Source organism: Pristiophorus japonicus, chromosome 7 (assembly GCF_044704955.1).
Source record: "Pristiophorus japonicus isolate sPriJap1 chromosome 7, sPriJap1.hap1, whole genome shotgun sequence".
Lineage (NCBI taxonomy): Eukaryota > Metazoa > Chordata > Chondrichthyes > Pristiophoridae > Pristiophorus > Pristiophorus japonicus.
The window spans coordinates 121,711,121-121,731,734 of record NC_091983.1 but is presented as its reverse complement, the minus strand read 5'-3'; the positions used below and the strand labels follow the sequence as shown (position 1 = coordinate 121,731,734).

At 42.8% G+C, this 20,614-nt stretch overlaps 1 protein-coding gene across 1 annotated transcript in view; it reads right to left on the bottom strand.

The window, feature by feature from the left end:
- The window catches only part of LOC139266617 (triadin-like), a 110,173-nt gene that overhangs the window by 11,335 nt on the left and 78,224 nt on the right, over positions 1 to 20,614 (bottom strand). Inside the window, exons 6-8 of the mRNA XM_070884211.1 lie at positions 19,373 to 19,402; positions 10,339 to 10,368; positions 7,991 to 8,020 (exon numbers count right to left, since the gene is read on the bottom strand). Coding sequence (XP_070740312.1) covers positions 7,991 to 8,020; positions 10,339 to 10,368; positions 19,373 to 19,402 — 90 coding nt within the window. The remainder of the gene's footprint in view (positions 1 to 7,990; positions 8,021 to 10,338; positions 10,369 to 19,372; positions 19,403 to 20,614) is intronic.

Genomic DNA, 20,614 nt, shown 5'->3' with positions numbered 1-20,614 from the left:
CCTGGTTAGACTACACGCGGAGTACTGTGAGGAGTTCTAGGCACCACACTTTAGGAAGGATATATTAGCCTTGGAGAGAGTGGAGTGTAGATTTACCAGAATGATACCTGGACCCCAGGGGTTAAATTACAAGGATAAATTTCACAAACTAAAGTTGTATTTCCTGGAATTTAGAAGGTTAAGGGGTGATTTGATCGAAGTTTTCAAGATATTAAGGGGAACAGATAGGGTAGATAGAGGTAAACTATTTCCACTGGTTGGGGATTCTAGGACTAGGGGATATAGTCTAAAAATTAGAGCTAGATCTTTCAGGAGTGAAGTTAGGAAACATTTCTACACACAAAAGATGATAGAGGTTTGGAACTCGCTTCTGCAAATTGCAGTTGATGTTAGGTCAATTGTTAATTTTAAGTCTGAGATTGATAGCTTTCTGTTAACCAAGGTTATTAAGAGATATGGGGCAAAGGCGTGTACATGAAGTTAGGTCACAAATCAGCCATGATCTCATTCAATGGTGGAACAGGCTCGAAGGGCTAAATGGCCTACTTCTTTTCCTACATTCCTAAAGGGGTAAATAACTGATAGTGGAAAAAGAACTTTCCCCCTTCACTATCATCCTGCAGCCCATGGTGTGTATGATGAGAGGAATAACCTTCCTGCTGTTAGAATTGCTGAAAGGAGTTGTTGGGGAGCAACTTTTCAGAATGTGAGGAAAATGAGAAAGGGAGTTTGGCAAAGTCTACCCTGCTGCCTAATGGGTAACCATGGAACACTTTCATGGAAGTGACTCATTGGAGGAGGTCGAATAAGAATATGGGTCATTACTTGTATAGTGGTAACTATGAGAGATGTGAGTGGGATTTCCTACCTTAATACATTTGCTGAGGTCATTTAATTTATTTCTCCACTGCATTCAGGTCCTAGTGAATGAGTTACTGGCTTAATATGGTTTGTTATCTCCTGCCAAGCCTTTTCTCTAACTCTCTGTGAGAGGTAATGTCTGTCCAAGGGGAACAGGATGCCCTACCTCTCCCAAACTTGACCCACCTGGATCTTCAGTGCTTCATCTGAAAAATGAGATGCTCCATTGCTTCCTCAATTGATCATTAATGTATTTGTGAACCTGAAAGGCATTTATTGCTATTCCTGTACAAGGAATCATGCACTATCCTTTTAAGCTGCTGCAGGCATTAAAGAACCTGTATGGTTTTTTTCTCCCTCTAATAGGCAGGCTTCCAACTCAGCTGTTATTTGTGCCTGAAACTCACCCATGATATGTAATTGTGGCTGAACTTAGAAATTTGTCTGGGATCAGCGTTCCTTGGCTCGGGCAGGTACTAATCCCATGGCATCAGCTTTCTATTTCTTTTTTAAACTGCTCGACTAAAATTGAGACCAATGAATATATTAGCCATCTGTTCATATCAGTTACAAAATTTATGTATGAAAGAAGCAGCGTCCAAAGCAATTACATTTGGTTTTCAAACCCATTCCTCTTACAGGCCATTTGCAGTGGACGTTATCATGGAATCCTCCCAACCCATTTAATCTCCTGAGGCAAGCTCTGCAAAGTTATTCCCTGTCCCCAAAGGTAAATTAGCCAAAACTCCAGACTAACTAAACATTTTACTACCTACATTATTTTTTTTTCTTTTCTTTGGTAAGACATTTTTACAACTGTCCTTTCCCAACCTGAATTTGCTCACTTCTACGAAGTGTAATTGCAGGATCACAATTTGCAGATCAAATATACAAAGTAATGCTGGAGAAAGCTTTCCAATTCATTCTAAACGTACAAAGCGCAACCAAGTATAGAACATAAATCACTGAACGGTAAATAGAACTCCATCGAGTAAGTGGCATAGCAGAGTATCAATTTTCTGATTCGCTTGTTCAATTCAGTTCAGCAATTCAGAATAAAACAGCTGGTTATCTCTGCACACTTTGAAATTTACTATTGATACATTACAAATTAGAGAGTATGTTTTCCTCTATTCACTAATGTTGGTGAAAAAAGTCAGTGTGACTAAAATGCCAAGAATTCTGTTTTATAATCATGCCAACTTTTTCATAGGATTTAACAAATTATGATCTATCTATACACAGAAACAATTTAGCACCTTGGCCCAAAAATCTTCAAGCCTGCTCCCCCACTGGAATTGTGAAGGAGCAGGCACCGGTGACCTCCACTCCTGACTCTGCTGTAGTATTTGGCATCAGTGGAGGTCACCTTATTTACATGGAAACAATGGACACATTTGTGCCACTATGGGCACATTTTGGGTGCCTGCCAGGGTGGGGTTGCGAAAAGCGGCACTGGCCAGCATGGAAGATATTTGCGTTCCCTACCCAATTAATCCTCTTTTACAGGGGGTTGATTTAAGTAAAGCTGCTGGAGTCTGATGGAGAAGGGGCGGGGGGAGGAGGGGCGAAGGTGGGTGGCTCCACATCAGGACTCTGGCCTGCATCCTACCTCTGCTGCTCCAAAGACTTATACGCCAGGTTCATCCCAGCATCCAAGCCATGATACGTTGGAGAGAATGGAACTGAGGACTTTTCAAGGATAGTCATTCCATCCCTTTGCCCTGCTCCCTCTGATACCAGGAGCCATGTTTTAGGTGGATGGAGGTTACGCCCCAAACAAAGCCCTAACACCAACATGCAGCTTGCACTGGGACCTAACATTTCCAGGTTTTGCCCAATTTCCTGACGCCTCCACTGGACTTCTGGCTTATGCCAGGAGTATTCTGCTAGCCCACTGAAATTCAAGGCCCTATCATTTGAATAATTTGCAATACATTGTATGAAAAATTGCGTTGTTGTTTTTACTTTTATAGAATAAGATATGTTAAGTTCCAAAGACTATGCTGACTATGCTGTCTCAAAATTGAAGAAGCTTTCAATTTTTGCTTGCAAGAAATATAAGTCTGTGGTTGATATAAGTTGCGCTGTTCAACTATATGCAGAGTAGATCCTACTGAAAGCATCTAATTGGGTGTATGGTGAGGTTTGATTGCTGAGTGGCTATGCTGATTGATAATTTGTGTTTCAGTAAACTACATTTATTTTATCCATCTGTGCCCAGCTCAGTAGTTGGAGAGAGGATGTGGTGTGCAGGGTCTGCTCGGAGTAAGCCAAATTTTGAAATTTTAAGAAGTCAGTGTTACACATTCATAAATTCACGTGAAAAGCGCCAAAAATAAAATGTTATGAAGAAAATCACAGTACTCTTCAGAACACAATACAAATATATATTGATGGAAAATAAATCATTTTGAGCACAAGAGTACTTTAACCTTAACAAATAGGGTAAGTTATTTTCTCCAGTTATCTTTGAGGATTCATTTCAATTCCTTGGTTCTTGCTATGCTCATGGGTTCCACTCTCTGACAGGCTTTGAGTTTTGAATCAATTGTATTCTGTTCAGTAAGACCTTTAGGGAATACCAGTTACCAAGCAGCAAGCCCACTTTATATTGATAATAAAATATAACTGGGATTTCAGCCAGATGTAATGATAACTATTGAAAGCAAAGCACAGGAAAGCATGCTCCATGAAGCTTGGTAACTTATTAATAATTTGAAAGAAATAAACACACCACCAAAACAGGATTTTTAAAACTCAACTAGACATCGCAATCGACGCTATATGGATGAATATTTGACAGTATATGAATAAATATTGATATTTTACCTCCTGAAGGTGCTGACTTGTGCAGAGGGCCAAGTCCACAGATCCCAAAATATCATCCAATATCTCAGCAAAGTGGCCATTCTTCATGTGGAGCCTGAACAGTCAGTATTGGCATGCTATTCTTCTCTTCCTGTCCCTGCACCATTACCTCTACCTTTGGAGTCCCCCAGGGCTCCATCCTTAACCCCCTCCTTTTCCTATCTACATGCTACCACTTCAGACATGGGTTCAGCTTCCACACGTATGCTGACGAGGGAAGGCAATTCTGGTTGGACATATTCCAGGAGGGGTCATCATATGACCTCCTGCCTCCAACCATCCCACTCCCACACTCCTGCCATTAGTCACCCAACATATCTATACCCGTGGTGCACCGACTCTCTACACCAATTAGAAAACAAGTAGACGTTTCATGACCCAATTGGATGATTCTTGACTGTCAGTCAAACAGCCTTTGTCCCTATGTTTAATATTTTTTAATCATTAATTAACAAATTAATTAGTTTAATTTAATAATGAATTAGGACTGAGATGAGGAGAAACTTTTTCACTCAGAGAGTTGTTAACCTGTGGAATTCCCTGCTGCAGAGAGTTGTTGATGCCAGTTCATTGCATATATTCAAGAGGGAGTTAGATATGGCCCTTACAGCTAAAGGGATCAAGGGGTATGGAGAGAAAGTAGGAAAGGGTTACTGAGGGAATGATCAGCCATGATCTTATTGAATGGTGGTGCAGGCTCGAAGGGCCGAATGGCCTACTCCTGCACCTATTTTCTATGTTTCTATGTAAAAGTGTTCAATAAAATTTTGGTTTAAACCCAATTTTTTTATTGCCCCTATGATTTTTCTCCTGGGTTGCTCGCAGCAGTCCTGTAGATTAGTCTTTTTATTCCTGGAGTCTCCAGGATAATTCTGAAGGGTTGGTAACCCTACTGATGACACGTCCAGCAGTATCTCTTCTCCACCTGCCAATGCTCTCCTGGCTGACCTCCCATTCTACACCCTCCATAAACTTCAGCTCATCTAAAACTCTTCTGCTCATATTCAATCCTATACCAGGTTCCCTCACCCATTACCACTGTCCTCGCTGACCAACACTTGCTCCCGGTCCCCCAAAGCCTTAAATTTAAATTTGTCATCCTTTTGTTTAAATCTCTTCATGCCCCAAACCCATCTCTATAACCTCTTCCAGTCCTACAACCCCACTCCGATCTCAGTTCCTCTTTTGCAACCCCCTTTCACCCCACCATTTGCAACTGTTCCTTCAGTCATTTAGGACCCATACTCAGGTATTCAACCCTTAATCCTTCTGCCTCTCGACTTACTGTTCCTTCTTTAAGACACTTGTTAAAATCCACCTCTTCCACCAAACATTTGGTCATCCCTCCTAATACTTCCTTCTTTGCCTCAGTGTTCAGTTATTTCCTTAAGCCACTAGGAACATAGGAGCAGGAGTGGGCCAGTCAGTCCCTCAAGCCTCTTCTGTTCTGTGAAGCTCCTGGCATGGTTTTTCTACATAAAGGCATAATGTAAATGCAGTGGCCAATCCTGTCCTCAGCCAACTTCCACCCATGTAAATTTTCCACTAGGTGTCACTGGATAATAATTAGGAATCAGAAACATGGCTAATTTAACCCCTCTCAGGTCAGAGATCTTGAGATCAACTGCAGTGGCCTTACCCTGAGACTAGCGAACTTGGTACAGGCCAGGCATTAAATCTGGGACCTTCCTTCTCTCAATGACTCGATGAAGTGCACTTGCCAACTCAGGTATCAAGAGAGCTACTACCACTGAAGCGAAGATTTCTAAATATATATTTGTTATTGAGATATTGGCAACACTGGCAGATTTCCAGCATCCGTAGTATTTTACTTTTGTATTGGCAAGGTCACATTTATTGTCCATTCCTAGCTAATTTTGAACCACTACTGTCTTTATGTGATGGTGCTCCCATAATATTGTTAGATTGGGAATTTCATGACATTGATATTGAAGGAATGGCTATATATGTCCAAGTCAGGATGCTGTGTGATTTTATGGAGAACTTGGAGGTGATAGTGTTCTCACAGCATTGCTGCTCTAGTCCTTCTCAATGATGGAGATTGCAGGGTAGGAGGTAACCTTGGTGAGTTGCTGCAGTGCATCCTATACATCATACATACTGCAGCCACAGTGCGCTAGTAGTGGAAGAGGTGAATAACGAGTCCAATGGCAAGGACGCTGATCAACCAAACTGCTCTGTCCCGGATGATGTTGAGCTTTTTGAGTATCATTGCAGTTGCACACATCCAGATGAGTGGTGGATATTCCATCACACCCCTGACTTGTGTCTTGTAGATGATGGAAAGGCTTTGAAGGTTCAGGAGGTAAGCCATTCATTGAAGAGTACTCATTCTGTATCATGTTCTTGTAACTACAGCATTTATATGCTGACACCCAAAATATTGATGGTGGGGGACTCAATGATAGTGGTGCCATTAAAGGTCGAGTGGGTGGCTGGGCTTTCTCTTCTACAAGATGGCCATTGCCTGGAACTTATGGGGCGTGAATGTTAGCTGCCACTTAAGAGCCCATGCTTGGATGTTATCCAGATCCTGCTGTCAGCTGGCATGGACTGCGTTGTTATTGGAAGAGTTGTAAATGAAGCTGAACACTGTGGAATCATCAGTGAACAGCTCCACTTCTGACCTAATCACAGAGGGAAGGTAATAGATGAAACATCGAAAGATGGTCGGGCAAGGCCCGAGGAACTGCTGCAGTGCTGTCCTGAGGCTGTAATGACTGACATCTTGACAACTACATCTTTGTTTCTGTCAGGTATGATTTCAGCCACTGGATGAATACAATTCCATTTGACTGCTTTTGACCTCAGTTTTGTTGAGTCTACTTGGTGCCATATTCTGTCAAATAGTGCCTTGAGGTCAAATTCTCACATCTCCTCCAGTATTCAGTTCGCATCCATGTCTGGATCAAAGCTGTGCTGGGATCTGGAGCCGAGTGTTTCTGACAGAAACCAAGCTGAGCATTGGTGAGATGTCCCTTGTTGGCACTATTGATAACTCCTTTCCTCACTTTACTGATGACTGGTAAGGGTCTTATAAAGTAGTAATAAGATGGGTTAGTTTAATCATGTTTTATTATCGATAGAACATATCTGGGTAATCTTCCACATTGTCAGGCATGTGTCAGTGTCACAGCTGAACTGATACAACTTGGCTAGGAGAGCAGCTAGCTCTGGTACACAGGTCTTCAACAGTACACTGAGCTAAATTCACCTTTGACACTGCCAAGTGTGCTGAACCTTTATTCTTTACTCTGTAAACTTTCCACCTCACTTTGATCAAAACGTGATTTTCAACTTGACACCCAGGTGCAAAACTGACATTGAAGATCTGCTGCCTGTTATAGAAATTGCCCAAATTTCAGCTCTGTTGAAATCAATGGAAATGAAAATCGGGCAGTTTCTATAATGTGCAGTCGATCCGCAGGGTCAGTTTTGCACCTCGTGGTAAATTGAAATGTAGCCCATAGTCTTGCATCAAAGGAAGAGTTGAACATGAAACTCATTTTTAAAAATCGCTTGCAGTACTTGTACAAGTAATACAAAATAGCAAATTCAAGTAATGCTTTGTTCAATCTAATTACGCTAAATTTTATCAATTGTCGAGCTTAGTGATTCAGTAAAATTAATCAATAGTCGACTGAATAGCAGCCACTCCACAAACTAACAGACAAGGTGCAAAATGCTCTGTTTGCCCAAACTGAGCTAAATCAGTATCAATTGTAGCACTTATTTTATTTAAATTGTTTCATTGAAAATGATCAATAGTAAATCCTCCACTGAATAACAGACTTAACCAAATTTGAAATCCCTTTAACTGTTCAACAGCAACTTGACCACTTTGAAATGGAAAAGCGCCGCAGATGTTGGGTAAACTTTGGAGTCATTTTAAATCTGAAAACAGTGCAAACACTGTAAATTTGGAAGACAAGTAAACTGACCTTGTATCTGGACTGATACTGTAAAAATATGGGCTGTATTCAGAGAGTTGAATATGTTATATATCAAACAGTTTAATACAACAAGTATACAATTTTCAAATGTTTTGAATTATTAAGAAACAGGATGGAATGTCACAGAAGCCAGAATCCAATGGGTCAATGAACACAAGAATGAGAGATTCAGAAAATAAACACATGTATCTTTTCTTTTCAAAATGGCAACAATTTAACTTGCCTTCTCCATGTATAAAAGAAAGCTCTGGGCGTGTGCTAGATTAAGATGAGAAATCACCAACCTTTTCTTTTAGAGGGAGGGTGAGCTTCACCTGAATAAAAAGGACAAGAGATTTCATTTTTGGAATGACACTTCTGGAAGATAACACTGTGAAAAATCATAGTCCTATTAATGAAAAAGGGGTTGGAAATACTCTTGTGGAATACTATTACCAAGATACCTAGTCTCAGCACATATTGACTTAATAAAAACATTTTTGTCCTGGCATATTTAAATCTTTTTCATAGCTCTCCGAGTTCAATTTTGCAACACTCTGGGGATGAAATTCCATTGGGCCCCATTTGGGGGAGTTAATATCTGGGAGGTGGGACATTTTACACCAGGCGCGGAAGTCCTGAATTAACTAAATTCAGGTTACCGCCCCTGAAGGAAGTGAAGCACAAAATAACATGCTCCCCTTCCTTTCTGAGGTGGTAGTGGGGCAGTGGGTCAGATGCAGGACGCAGCGCTACGCACATGTTGTGTGTCGCGCTTACGCATAGGAGGGGCTCTTCCCTTCATTAAAGAGAAGGGGCCAAGCTGCAAACTCTGCAGTGATCAAACGGGCCTCCATGGACCACTGGCGCAAACAGCCTGGCACACAAGCAGGATGCCGGGCTGACCAATTGCGGCTCGGACCCCACGTTCGAAGTGCCAATGGGGCACAGAAGAAAGTCGGCAGATTTTTTTTCAATGGCCGATGCCTCCCCTTTAAGTATCACCCTGTGAGCAGCCTGCCACCCGGTTCACGTCCCCTGAAGCTGTCGGTGGCATTATCCAGCGCAGCTTCAGGGGGCGATACCCCATTTAGGGTCTGGGATGATAATGCAGCGCTGTGCACAGTGATGATGTCATCATCGCCGGCGCAGTGGAGCAAAGTGCTATGGGTTACTGCCGCCACTAAACTCTTGTAGTGCTAACGGGAGGTGCAAACGACCCGAATTTCTAGGCCTGTAATTCCAGGAGGATTCTATCCTTTCTCCAAATATGATAAAACAGAATTTTTTTTTTCTCTGACAAAATACATGACATTTCCGATTTTATAAAATTGTCAGAGTCTGGCACATCAGTCAAAAAGCATAAGAATATAAATAATATCTAAAGCAGTTTATAACTGTTCACTATTGGGTAACTATTTATCCTTGGAAGCTGTAAGTTATCCTAGGAGTTAAATGAGGCAAAAGAAAACTATGCAGAGGAGGAAATCATCACTTTTGAATTACAAGAAACAGAGGAACTGATTAACTAGGTTTATAGTAGTACAATTTCCAAAAATTGACTGCATTCAGCTGCAAGGTGTTCAGCCCAACAATATCAAAAATATTTCTTCCACAGATGTGCAACTTATGCAATCTCCAGGCTAGAATGAGTTTCTCTCAGTAAACAAGGAATTGACAACAAAGGGTAGAAATTGAACCTCGTTTGCATCTGTTTTACAGGAATAAAACAGATGCAATGAGGGCCAATTTCAGGGACCAATGACCCACACCCAAAGGACATCTAAAAGATGTCTGACCTGATATTGTACCAAGCCATTTTTCAGGCATCTCTGGTGTCTGCCTGAAACAGGTATTAGGTCCCTTACATATGTAAAAGAGGAGCCTAATCCTATTTTAGGCACCCTGTGGAAAATTCTGCATTGCAGAGTGTTCTGGATTCTTTAGCATTCACTGCGGTCTAAGCAATGGCTCCCCCCCAGGTTGCCATTACACCCTCCGTCTCAGTAATTACTTTCGGGCCACTGACGGTGAGGCAAGTGGTTCAATATTCATCTTTTTAAAATAGCCGAGCTGCCTGTGGAGGTGCGACCTGTGCTGGCAGCTCACTCAAATAGAGTTAATGGTTCAATTTTGGGTAACCTCAGGCCTCTGTGTGGGATGCATGTTCCTTGCGTGTCCATTCAAAACTGAAAATCAGCTTAATACAATTTCACCCGAAAAGGCTTAGAATGTGCAATGCAGTGCCGCAGATGGTTTTAGATGCAAAACCAATTGAGATGTTTAAAAAAGAGATAGATACGCATATGGATGTAAGGGTATAAAGGATAATGGAGAAAGGGTGGATAGCACAATTTGGAAATGAGTTATACTTAAATGTTGTTTTTAATTAAAGTGTATTCACATACATTTAAAAGAACACTGAGTCAAAAGCAGGTTAAAATATTGCAGCTTAGTTCAGTTCGATCCTTATCCAGCATATCCACATATGTGTTTTCATCAGGAATTAATGGATACTCTCATGAACCCTGGGACAATGAGATCCATTGTAACAGCCCTGTACTCGATCAACTGAGGTCGGCTAATTCAGCCCAGACCAGAAGCAGAACTTTAAACCAACTCTTTAAGACAGTTCTACACCGAAACTACCAACCTTTTCTTTTAGCTGGGGGGTGAAGAACTCCTATATTGGGTTAAATAAAAAGAGAAGAATAAATATCAGTTACATAGTACAATGAACATTTAAATTAAACATATATAAATAAGCACAATTAGATCAAGTAGCAAGTCATTACAGAGTTCGATCAATTAAAAAAATCATCTTTCACATTTGCCACTTCTTTAATGGTCTTTTAATATTTTAAATAATTACAAAATTATATTAAGACTGGTATATAATTAAAATGATGCCGCTATTACTGTAACTTATGAAATTCAGTGCAACAGATTGGAACAGGGCAAATCTATTTTTAAACAGGAAAATGTTGATACATAGAACACTGAAGTATGGAATTACAAAACAAACCATCAAAATGCCTGCAACCAAATCTGTGTTTCAGAGTTTCCAAGGAGTCTACAAGGTACACAAATTAATCAAAAAGGCTAATGGGATGTTAGCCTTTATAACTAGAGGGCTAGAATATAAAAGGGAGGAAGTTTTGCTACAGCTATACAAATCCCTGGCTCGACCACATCTGGAGTACTGTGTACAGTTCTGGTCACCGCATCTTGGAAGGAGTGCAGTGCAGAAATGTCAGTGTTACCAGGGCTCCGACGGTTAGATTATGAGAAGAGATTAAATAAACTAGGCTTGAATTCCCTGGACTATCGAAGTTTAAGGGGTGATTTGATTGAGGATTTTGAAAGGAATCGATAGGGTAGATAGAGAGAAACTATTTCTGCTGGTGGGGCAGTGTAGGACATGGGGATATAGCCTTGAAATCAGAACCAGGCCATTAGGAGAGAAGTTAGGAAACACTTCTTCACACAAAGGGTGGTGGAAGTGTGGAACTCTCGCCCAGAAAAAGCAGTAGATGCTAGCTCAATTAATAATTTTAAATCTAAGATCGATTAATTTTTACTAGACAAGTGTATAAAAGGATATGGAGCCAAGGCAGGTGGATGGAGTCAAGATACAGATCAATCATGATTCATGATCTCATTGAATTGCAAATCAGGCTCAAGAGGCTGAAGGCCTACTTCTGTTCCTATGGGCCCAAGTTTCGGCCTCAGTTGCTCCTGATTTTTTGGAGCAACTGGTGTAGAACGGAGTATCTTAGAAATTCAAAGTCTCGGCATTTAGTTTGCTCCAGTTCTAGTCAGTTAGAACAGTTTCACTTTGGAACAGAATTTTTTTTTCAAAAGGTGGCGTGTCCGGCCACTTATGCCTGTTTTCAAAGTTTCGGCAGTGAAAACTTACTCCAAACTAACTTAGAATGGAGTAAGTGAAGATTTTTGTACGCTCGAAAAAACCTTGTCGACACTTTAGAAAATCAGGCGTAGGTTACAATTCAGGCGTAGGGAATGGGGGAGGGGGGGAGGGGGGGTTTAAAGGGACGTTTACAAACATTAAACACTTCAATTTTACAAAAAGAGTCATCATCAATAATAAATAATAAATACATCAATAAATCAACCAATAAATCAATCAAAAAAAATAAAAAATAAATTAAAAAAAAATCAATAAATAAAACATTTTCTACTTACTGACTGCAGCACTGGGAGTCCTCCAACAGCGTGCTGGGACGCCCCCCCCCCCCCCCGCCGTGTGTCTCTGTTAGTGTCTCTATTTCTCTGTCTGCCTGTGTGTGTCTCTCTCACTCTCTGTCTGTCAGTGTCTGTGTTTCTGACAGTGAGGGGTGGAGGGGAGGGGGAGGATGGGTGGAGGGGTGGGGGAGGAGGGGTGATGTAGTGGGGGAGAGGGGGTGGGGGAGGAAGAGGGGGTTGGGGGAGGGGGGTGAGAAGGGAGGGAGGGGAGGGGGTGAGAAGGTAGGGAGGGGAGGGGGGGTGAGAAGGGAGGGAGGGGAGGGGGGGTGAGAAGGGAGGGAGGGGAGGGGGGTGAGAAGGGAGGAAGGGGAGGGGGGGAGAGAAAGGAGGGAGGGGAGGGGGGGAGGAGAGGTAAGAGGAGGGAGGGGAGGGGGGAAGAGAAGGGAGGGAGGGGAAGGGGGGAGAGAAGGGGGGAAGAGAGAGAGAGAGAGAAGGGAGAGAGAGAGAGAGAGAGAAAGAAAGGAGAGGGAGGCTGAACGGGCTGGGCCTGGCCGGGCCCAAGACTTTGAGCTTAGACTTACCGGATTGACAGGTAGGTGGCGTCGGGTCCGGGTTCCGGGGAGGTCGGGAGCGCGGATCGGGGGCGGAGATCGGTCGGGGGGTGGGGGGAGATCGGTCGGGGGGGCGGAGATCGGTCAGGGGAGGGGAAGGGGAGATCGGTCGGGAGCGGAGGTCGGTCGGGGAGGGGGGGGAAGGTTGGGAGCGGGGGAAACGGAGCTTGGGTCGGGGAGGGGTGGCGGTCCGGTGGTGGGGGGGGCGGGTGGGAGCGGGAGTCAAGTCAGGTCGGGTCCGGTCCGGAGGAAGCAGGAGCTAGGCGTGGGAGGCAGCCTTATGCATGCAGCCCCAGTGAGGCCATTCGGCCAGGGCTAGGGGCTGCGTGCTTCGGGCCCCTCCCACACAGTTTTGGGCGCCTGGAGCTACTGCACATGCGCGCCCACTGTAGCGCGCATGTGCAGAGGTTCCGGCACTGTTTTCAGCGCAGGGACCTAGCTCCGCCCCCCACAGCTCGTGCTGCGCCGCGCCGAGCTGCAAACAACCTGCAGGGAGCCGGAGAATCTGGAAGTTTTTTTTAGGCGGAGTTTTAATTGCTGGGATTCTCAAGGACCAGGAACCCCGGCCAGCCATTAAATCTGAGGCTTTTAGCCTCATTATCATATTTGAAGTGTCAACCCGCCTTCGGGGAGCAGATTGGCTGCCCACCCCCGTTCCAGAAGGGGTGGGTTGGAAACGTATTGAGGTCCGGATTCAGATTTTTTAATCTCCCACCTGACCCAAATCGGCCCTTTTTGGGGTTAACATTTTCCCCTTTCTGTTTAGAGTTGCTTTTTCACATTCACTGTGTGCTTTATATTCACATTTAGCTGCTTAATAACATATGTCCTAAGGGTAATACTATCTTGGGATTAGATTCCTAGTGAAGTCATTCCAAACTGAGATATTGGCTTAGACTTTGCAGTGGGTAATGACAGCGAACTAACAGCGTTCCATGTTATTACTCCTCTGAAACTGATCGCAACATCAGGATGTAGCGCATGTGCATCTAAATGCGGAAGTCCTGAAATTGTAGTAATTCACTGATCCAACACTGGCTGCGCTGTGAACCACCGCCCACCTCCCTATAGCCGTCAGTCAGTGAAATCAATAAAATCTGCACTAATATCGCTGTTAAGTACCCCATTAAATGTTAAGCCTTTTTGAAATAGGTGTAACTGGGGTTTTAACAGTGCATTGACTGGTAAACAAAGTTTCTGGCCCTGAAAAACTAATTTTTATATTTGTGGAGTGTCAAATTTCTCCATTCCGCTAAAAATTACAGGAGCTGAAATTCTGCTCCTGAATAAGGCCCGTTACCGTCAGATTGTGGCGGCCATTCAGCAGAGTCAAGCGGCCGCCAATTTCTGGTTGAATGGCTGCCACAAGCTAAATTCAGCAGGGGTGTTTTTCTGGCGGTCCCCACTTCCTCCCCTCCGCTCCGTGAGTGTGTCATCAGTGTGCGCACAGCCGGTGCTCCCCACCTCCTTCAAAATTCAGCCCTAAAAAACCTTATGCCCACCGAGCGGTGCCCCCGACAGCTTTTTCTGTCAATGCACCTTTCATTTCCTCTGTCAGCCTTGGCTGCGTGGCGGCCATTAAAGGCAAGGGCCCAATGCCGTAGCCACCATTTTTCTTTCGTCGGCCGACTCCCATGTCGGCCAGACTATTGTGCCAACTGGTTCAGCTGGCCCGCCAACAGGAAGCCTGGCACCCCCTCTTGGGTGCCAGGCCACTGGCCCGGCCAAACCCTCCCTGGTGGCCCAGTGGCCAATCCGAAATAATTTAAAGGAGAGGAGATAAGTGGTGACGCAGATGCGCAATGACATCACCACTGCTCTGCTGCTGAGTGACAACGGCGGAGAATCTGTCCCGCCTCCACGTCTGCCCCTCACCAGCACTTACCGCCCACTTCCACCCCCATTATGTCCGACTTCCTGGCCGCTTAAAAAAAGACAAAGAGCTGAATTTCGAGAAAGAGGCGACCTTTCCGAAACAACGGTAAAAACACTTTGAAAAAGGTAGGTGAGCCAGGTTTCCAACGGGACTGAATTTCAGCCCCACAATTATTAAAAGACTTTTAAAAAACGTTTTTTTTTAAAGTTTGCTCATCATATTTCAGGTTCTACCTTATGTGAGAGCCCCAATCTTTGTTTTGCTCGATGTATCATTAAAGGAGTAGAATCTTCATGAAGATCATGTTTAACAAACATTGGCCACGACTTTACTTACCTCAGCGAGTCCGTGATGGGCGATGTCAGTGGCGGGTTGCGGCTCCACTGCTTGCACCATCCCACTCTGTGAAATGACTTTCCGTTCATAGGGCTTGCTCAGCCCGCCCAGCACTTTTCCCGGGAAAATTAGAGGAAGCAGGTCTGGTGATGTCATTCATGACACGTTATCTGCCGGTTTCCTTAAAGGGACCATGTCCAAATTTATCTTGACATTTGTGCTGTCAGTGTTCTACAGCACTGATGTGCTGCAAACACTGACAATGACTGCACAGAGGCAGAGGGCTGTACCCAGGCTCTCCCATGACTCCCTCCACATGCTTATGAAGGGAGACACAGCATGCAGGAAGGCCCTCTTTCTTTACGATGGGTGGAAGAGTCCTCCCCATGAGACCTAAACAGCCTGGTTGCACATGGCAGAGGAGGTCATAACCAGGAATGTGGTCAGGAGGACCTGTGGTCAGTGGCGCAAACCTTTCAACAATCTCAGTAGATCATGAAACGTTAGTACAAAGTTACACTCAATCTCAGCCTGCTGTGCCTCTCATCACATCCCCCTCACTCTGCCTTCCCTACCCTACTCCTGCACAAGATAAAAGTTCACGGGGTTGGGGGTAATATATTAGCATGGATAGAAGATTGGCTAACTAACAGAGAACAGAGAGTCGGGATAAATGGTTCATTCTCTGGTTGATACCAGTAACTAGTGGGGTGCCGCAGGGATCAGTGCTAGGACCCCAACTATTTACAATCTATATTAATGACTTGGAAGAAGGGACTGAGTGTAACGTAGCCAAGTTTGCTGACGATACAAAGATGGGAGGAAAAGCAATGTGTGAGAAGGACACACAAAATATGCAAAAGGACATAGACAGGCTAAGTGAGTGGGCAAAAATTTGGCAGATGGAGTATAATGTCGGAAAGTGTGAGGTCATGCACTGTGGCAGAAAAAAATCAAAGAGCAAGTTATTATTTAAATGGAGAAAGTTTGCAAAGTGTCGCAGTACAGCGGGACCTGGGGGTACTTGTGCATGAAACAGAAAAGGACAGCATGCAGGTACAGCAAGTGATCAGGAAGGCCAATGGTATCTTGACCTTTATTCCAAAGGGGATGGAATATAAAAGCAGGGAAGTCTTTCTATACAAGGCTATACAAGGTATTGGTGAGGCCACACCTGGAATATTGCGTGCAGTTTTGGTTTCCATATTTACGAAAGGATATACTTGCTTTGGATGCTGTTCAGAGAAGGTTCACAGGGTTGATTCCAGAGATGAGGAGGTTGACTTATATGAAAGGTTGAGTAGGTTGGGTCTCTACTCATTGGAATTCAGAAGAATGAGAGGTGATCTTATCGAAACGTATAAAATTATGAGGGGATTTGACAAGGTGGATGCAGAGAGGATGTTTCCACTGATGGGGGAGACTAGAACTAGAGGACATGATCTTAGAATAAGGGGCCACCCATTTAAAACAGCGATGAGGAGAAATTTCTTCTCTCAGAGGGTTGTAAATCTGTGGAATTCGCTGCCTCAGAAAGCTGTGGAAGCTGGGACATTGAATACATTTAAGACAGAAATAGTCAGTTTCTTAAAGGATAAAGGGATAAGGGGTTATGGGGAGCGGACGGGGAAGTGGAGCTGAGTCCATGATCAGATCAGCCATGATCTTATTGAATGGCAGAGCAGGCTCGAGGGGCTGTATGGCCTACTCCTGTTCCTATTTCTTATGTTCTTATGTTCTTATCCTGACTCAGACCAACTTACCTTGCACCACCACCACCCATCCCTCTCTATCTATATTATCACATCCCCATCTCACTAGCAACCCCTCACACTGACCCTCATTCTAGTGCAATCATATTAACTAACAACACACAAGGTAGCCACTTGGGAGTTTCATCCAATGTTTATGTAAAGTTTGTATTAATTTGTTGTCGAACATTGAAATCTTTATTTTCAACACTTTCTGGTTTTGGACAGATTTGTGAGCACCTTTGGAAGTGGCTTAGTGAGTTGCAGTGAATGGTACCCCCACACAATGGTGATGAGAGTGAAAGGAATGGCTTGGACATTACATAAGAACATAAGAACATAAGAAATAGGAGCAGGAGTAGGCCATATAGCCCTTCGAGCCTACTCCGCCTTTTAATACGATCATGGCTGATTCGATCATGGACTCAGGTCCACTTCCCTGCCTGTTCCCCATAACCCCTTATTCCTTTATCGGTTAAGAAACTGTCTATCTCTGTCTTAAATTTATTCAATGACCCAGCTTCCACAGCATTGTAAGGATGCTTTATGGTGTTGGTGTGGGATGGTTCAAACTTGACGCATCATGTGGCAACCAGGGTGTACAGCATCAAGTACAGTAAATCTGGCCATGGTGATGCCATCTCTGGCCTCCGAGACAGCAATGTGGTTGGATGTTGATTCCCTGTGTCCTGTGTCCAGGCGATTGTGGAGAATGTTGGTGTTCTTATTGGTGCAGCTGGTGTGCCTGGTGCTGCTGGTGTTGGGGCTGATCATGGTCGGATTATGAGGACCAAGGTGAGACAGTATAGAGGACACCCATGTTCATGGGATATATGGCAGGTGAAGTAGAGATGACAGAAGCGTTCTGTCAATGATGAGAGAGTTTTTCCAATGAGGTAATACTGGATGAAGAGTGGGATGTAGAAAGCCTGCAGAATCTGCTGAAAATGGACTGAGAAACAGCTTGTGGCTGAAGAAAGTATTGATCTGATGGGTGGGAGCTTTGACTGTACATTTGAAGCTGTCATGTAATCAGCTGGAGCAATGGCCAAGGAACTCCTGCCTCAGGTTGACAGCTGAGGTCCCCAAACAGCGTGATTCTTGTGGCCATGAAGTTAAAGTCAAAAGGTAAGTTAAAAAAGCCTGTTAATGATCTGTCAAATAGATGTTAATGAGATTAATTGAGTCCCCTGCCGCTGCCTGTCGGGTCTGCTCAGCGCTGACAGACCTGACTTTGGGAAAGGCGCGTGGCGACCCACTGTAAAAAAAACGTTCCCACCCGACTGCCACTGATCCCACTCGCTCCCCCCCCCTCCCCCGGAAAACACCGACCATTATTTTTCTTTTGAGAGGGGGAAGAACCAGAAGAATGTTAATGGCACATTATGAAGTGATTTTTATATCATTGCATCATGAGTATTGCAAAGAAATTAAAAAAGCTTTGCCACTTTCTCATGATAATGATTTTTTTGTTAATTCATTTGAACTACTCAGGCATTACAGAACATCCTGTTAAAGTATTTTTCTAGTTTTCAAATTCCTAAAATCTTCTGCTCCCCAAAAAAGTTCACAAATACTGGAAAATTGATTGGAATGCTTAGAATGGATAAAAATTTCCAATTAATTAACTGGGATTTTTGAAATTGACAATCATCTGTGGGGTATGTTGGAATGTATGACAGACGTTTGATGACCTTTAACAACAAAAAGATACAGTTTATAATACAATTGCACAGTGTGTTATATCTTTTGTAAATCTGGACGATGTATGCTGAGTGTCCTTGAGATTACTGCAGTTTTTTGGGATGCTGACTATATCATACTCAGCAAAGTGCAATGAAGAAATTAAAAAAACTAGATCTAAATATTAAGTGCTAAAATAAAAGTTATAGGAATTGAATTTTAATTGGGAACTCATTTTTAGTGTGGTGGTTGGCACTGAAACCAATCATTGCTGACACATTGAATATTATGCGACATATATTTTTTCCTCGGTTGCCAGTTGAAGATTTGTAGTTATTATATATATGGAATTTTTGTGCTAAAATGCAAAAAAAAATTATTTTGTTTATTCAGAGCAGATTAAAAATAAGGGTTGTGAGGTTTAATTTATCTACCTCTCCCCAGCTATACAGCATTTGAAAATAAAGAAATTATATGTACAAATAATTTTAAAAGCTCTAAAACTGTTCCTGGACCAGACTCCATTATGATGCTGCAGCTAACTTGAATAACTAATGCCCAATAGAGAACAGTGCTGTGCTGAGAAAAAGTTACATCCAGCAGAGATCAAAGACAGGATCAGGGGACTTTAAAAATCTTCGATCAAAATGGCCACCATTGATATTTTCGTGTGCAAGGAAAATACATGTCAATTTTCTTTTAATACTAATGCACAGTATATATTACACCTTATTGTATCAGTCTTAATTGTCATATTTCTAGCAGTCTAAAGCACAAACCTGTCCTTATTTTTGAAACATTCTGTCAACATCACCATTTTCCTTTGGTACAACTGTTTCATTCTATCTCAATTTAAATATAAATAATTATAGCCTGGAAATTCTCATTGGCACTGCATTGACAGAGCGTCGATATTGGAAATGTGGAGTTTTGGCAAGTGAATGCAACATTTTCACATATTGTGGCTTATGGCTGCTACAGCACTAAAGATGTGCATTCAGCTTGTTAGCGTAATTATTACCAACAAAAGGTATTTAAATCTGAAGTGCGCCATAAGGTCCATATATCACACATGCAGTGCAGAGCTAACCCTCATATGAAACTGGCTGTCCTGACAAAATGTTTAATTTTAATGGGAAATCTTGACATAACATATTATTTTGTCACATTCTGCCTTAATTGTGTTGTGTGTACATGGACAGTTTGATGCTGCAAATCACCTACCTTTCTTTTTTGACTGAGGTTCAATTTCACCTAAATCAGAAAAAACAAAATGAGATGGGGTAGTCATGTGGTGTCAACAGGCACAGGCTATATTAAAGTATGGAAAACTCTATGCATATCAATTATCATCTCATAAAATAGAACATTAATGTGAACAACTGACTTGGCACAGTAAAGATTATAATTTCAAAACATAATTACATTTTTTGCATTTTGTATGATTTCCACAGAAAGAGCATGCAACGCAAGTACAGCTCACCACCTCAACTTGTCCTCCTCAGAAAAGGATAAATGAAAATAATTGATAAAAAATTCTATTCCATTATGTCCATTTTAGATTTTTTTAATTAAGGAAGATGTCAACTATTCTTTGTAGTGTTACATTTTCAAATATTTTGAAATAGAAATGCATTACTTTTGCTGTGTTCAAAGTTAAAAAAGACATTTGTATCGGAAATAGAAAATAGACAGGCTTTTGTTTTAAAATAACATTTTTGCAAATGTTCTACAATTGTAATGTATACACAAACCATTTGACAAAGGCTGCTGTTATACTACATCTTTCACATGGATGTGAAGCAGTTTCTTCTGCACATCGACATAATAGCAGCAGTATAACATGTGAGTATGGCCCCGATCTCCCTCCTCAGTGCACACAAGATGCGAGGCATGAGAACACCTGTCGTAGGTAGTCTCACAACTCCTGGCCTTCACACCAGGTGTAGTATAATTCCAGAGCAGTATTGATTAAAAATTACCCAGATAGTTCATTGAACTTCCTGGTATGGGTAAAATGGTGTCATGGGTTAACAAGTGTAGGCAGTTACAGAGAGTGTCCAGCATGTGAAGAATAAGCAGCCTGAGAAAGATAAGGCAGCTGGTGGAGCAGCCAGCGGCAGTCGGAGAGGCCCATAAAAGGGTGTGACCATTGGGGAGTGGCCACAGTAGCAGCCAGCGGGAGTTGGAGGAGGCTAGCTGGTGCAGGTGTAGGGGCAGAAGGTAAATAAAGAAGTAAAAAGAAATCGAAGTGTGACATCACAGCCAAGCGAGTAAGTGATTGGCTGGTGGACTGGTGAGTATTTGATTTTTTTCTTCTTTTCTTATTCGTAAGAAACCTTTGGCATTGTTGCCAAATTAAGTTAATCTAAGGGTTAAGTCATGGCAGGAGAGCCCATCCCATGTCATGCTCCTCCTGTGCTATGTGGGAAATCAGGGACGCTACCAGTGTCCCTGACTACTATG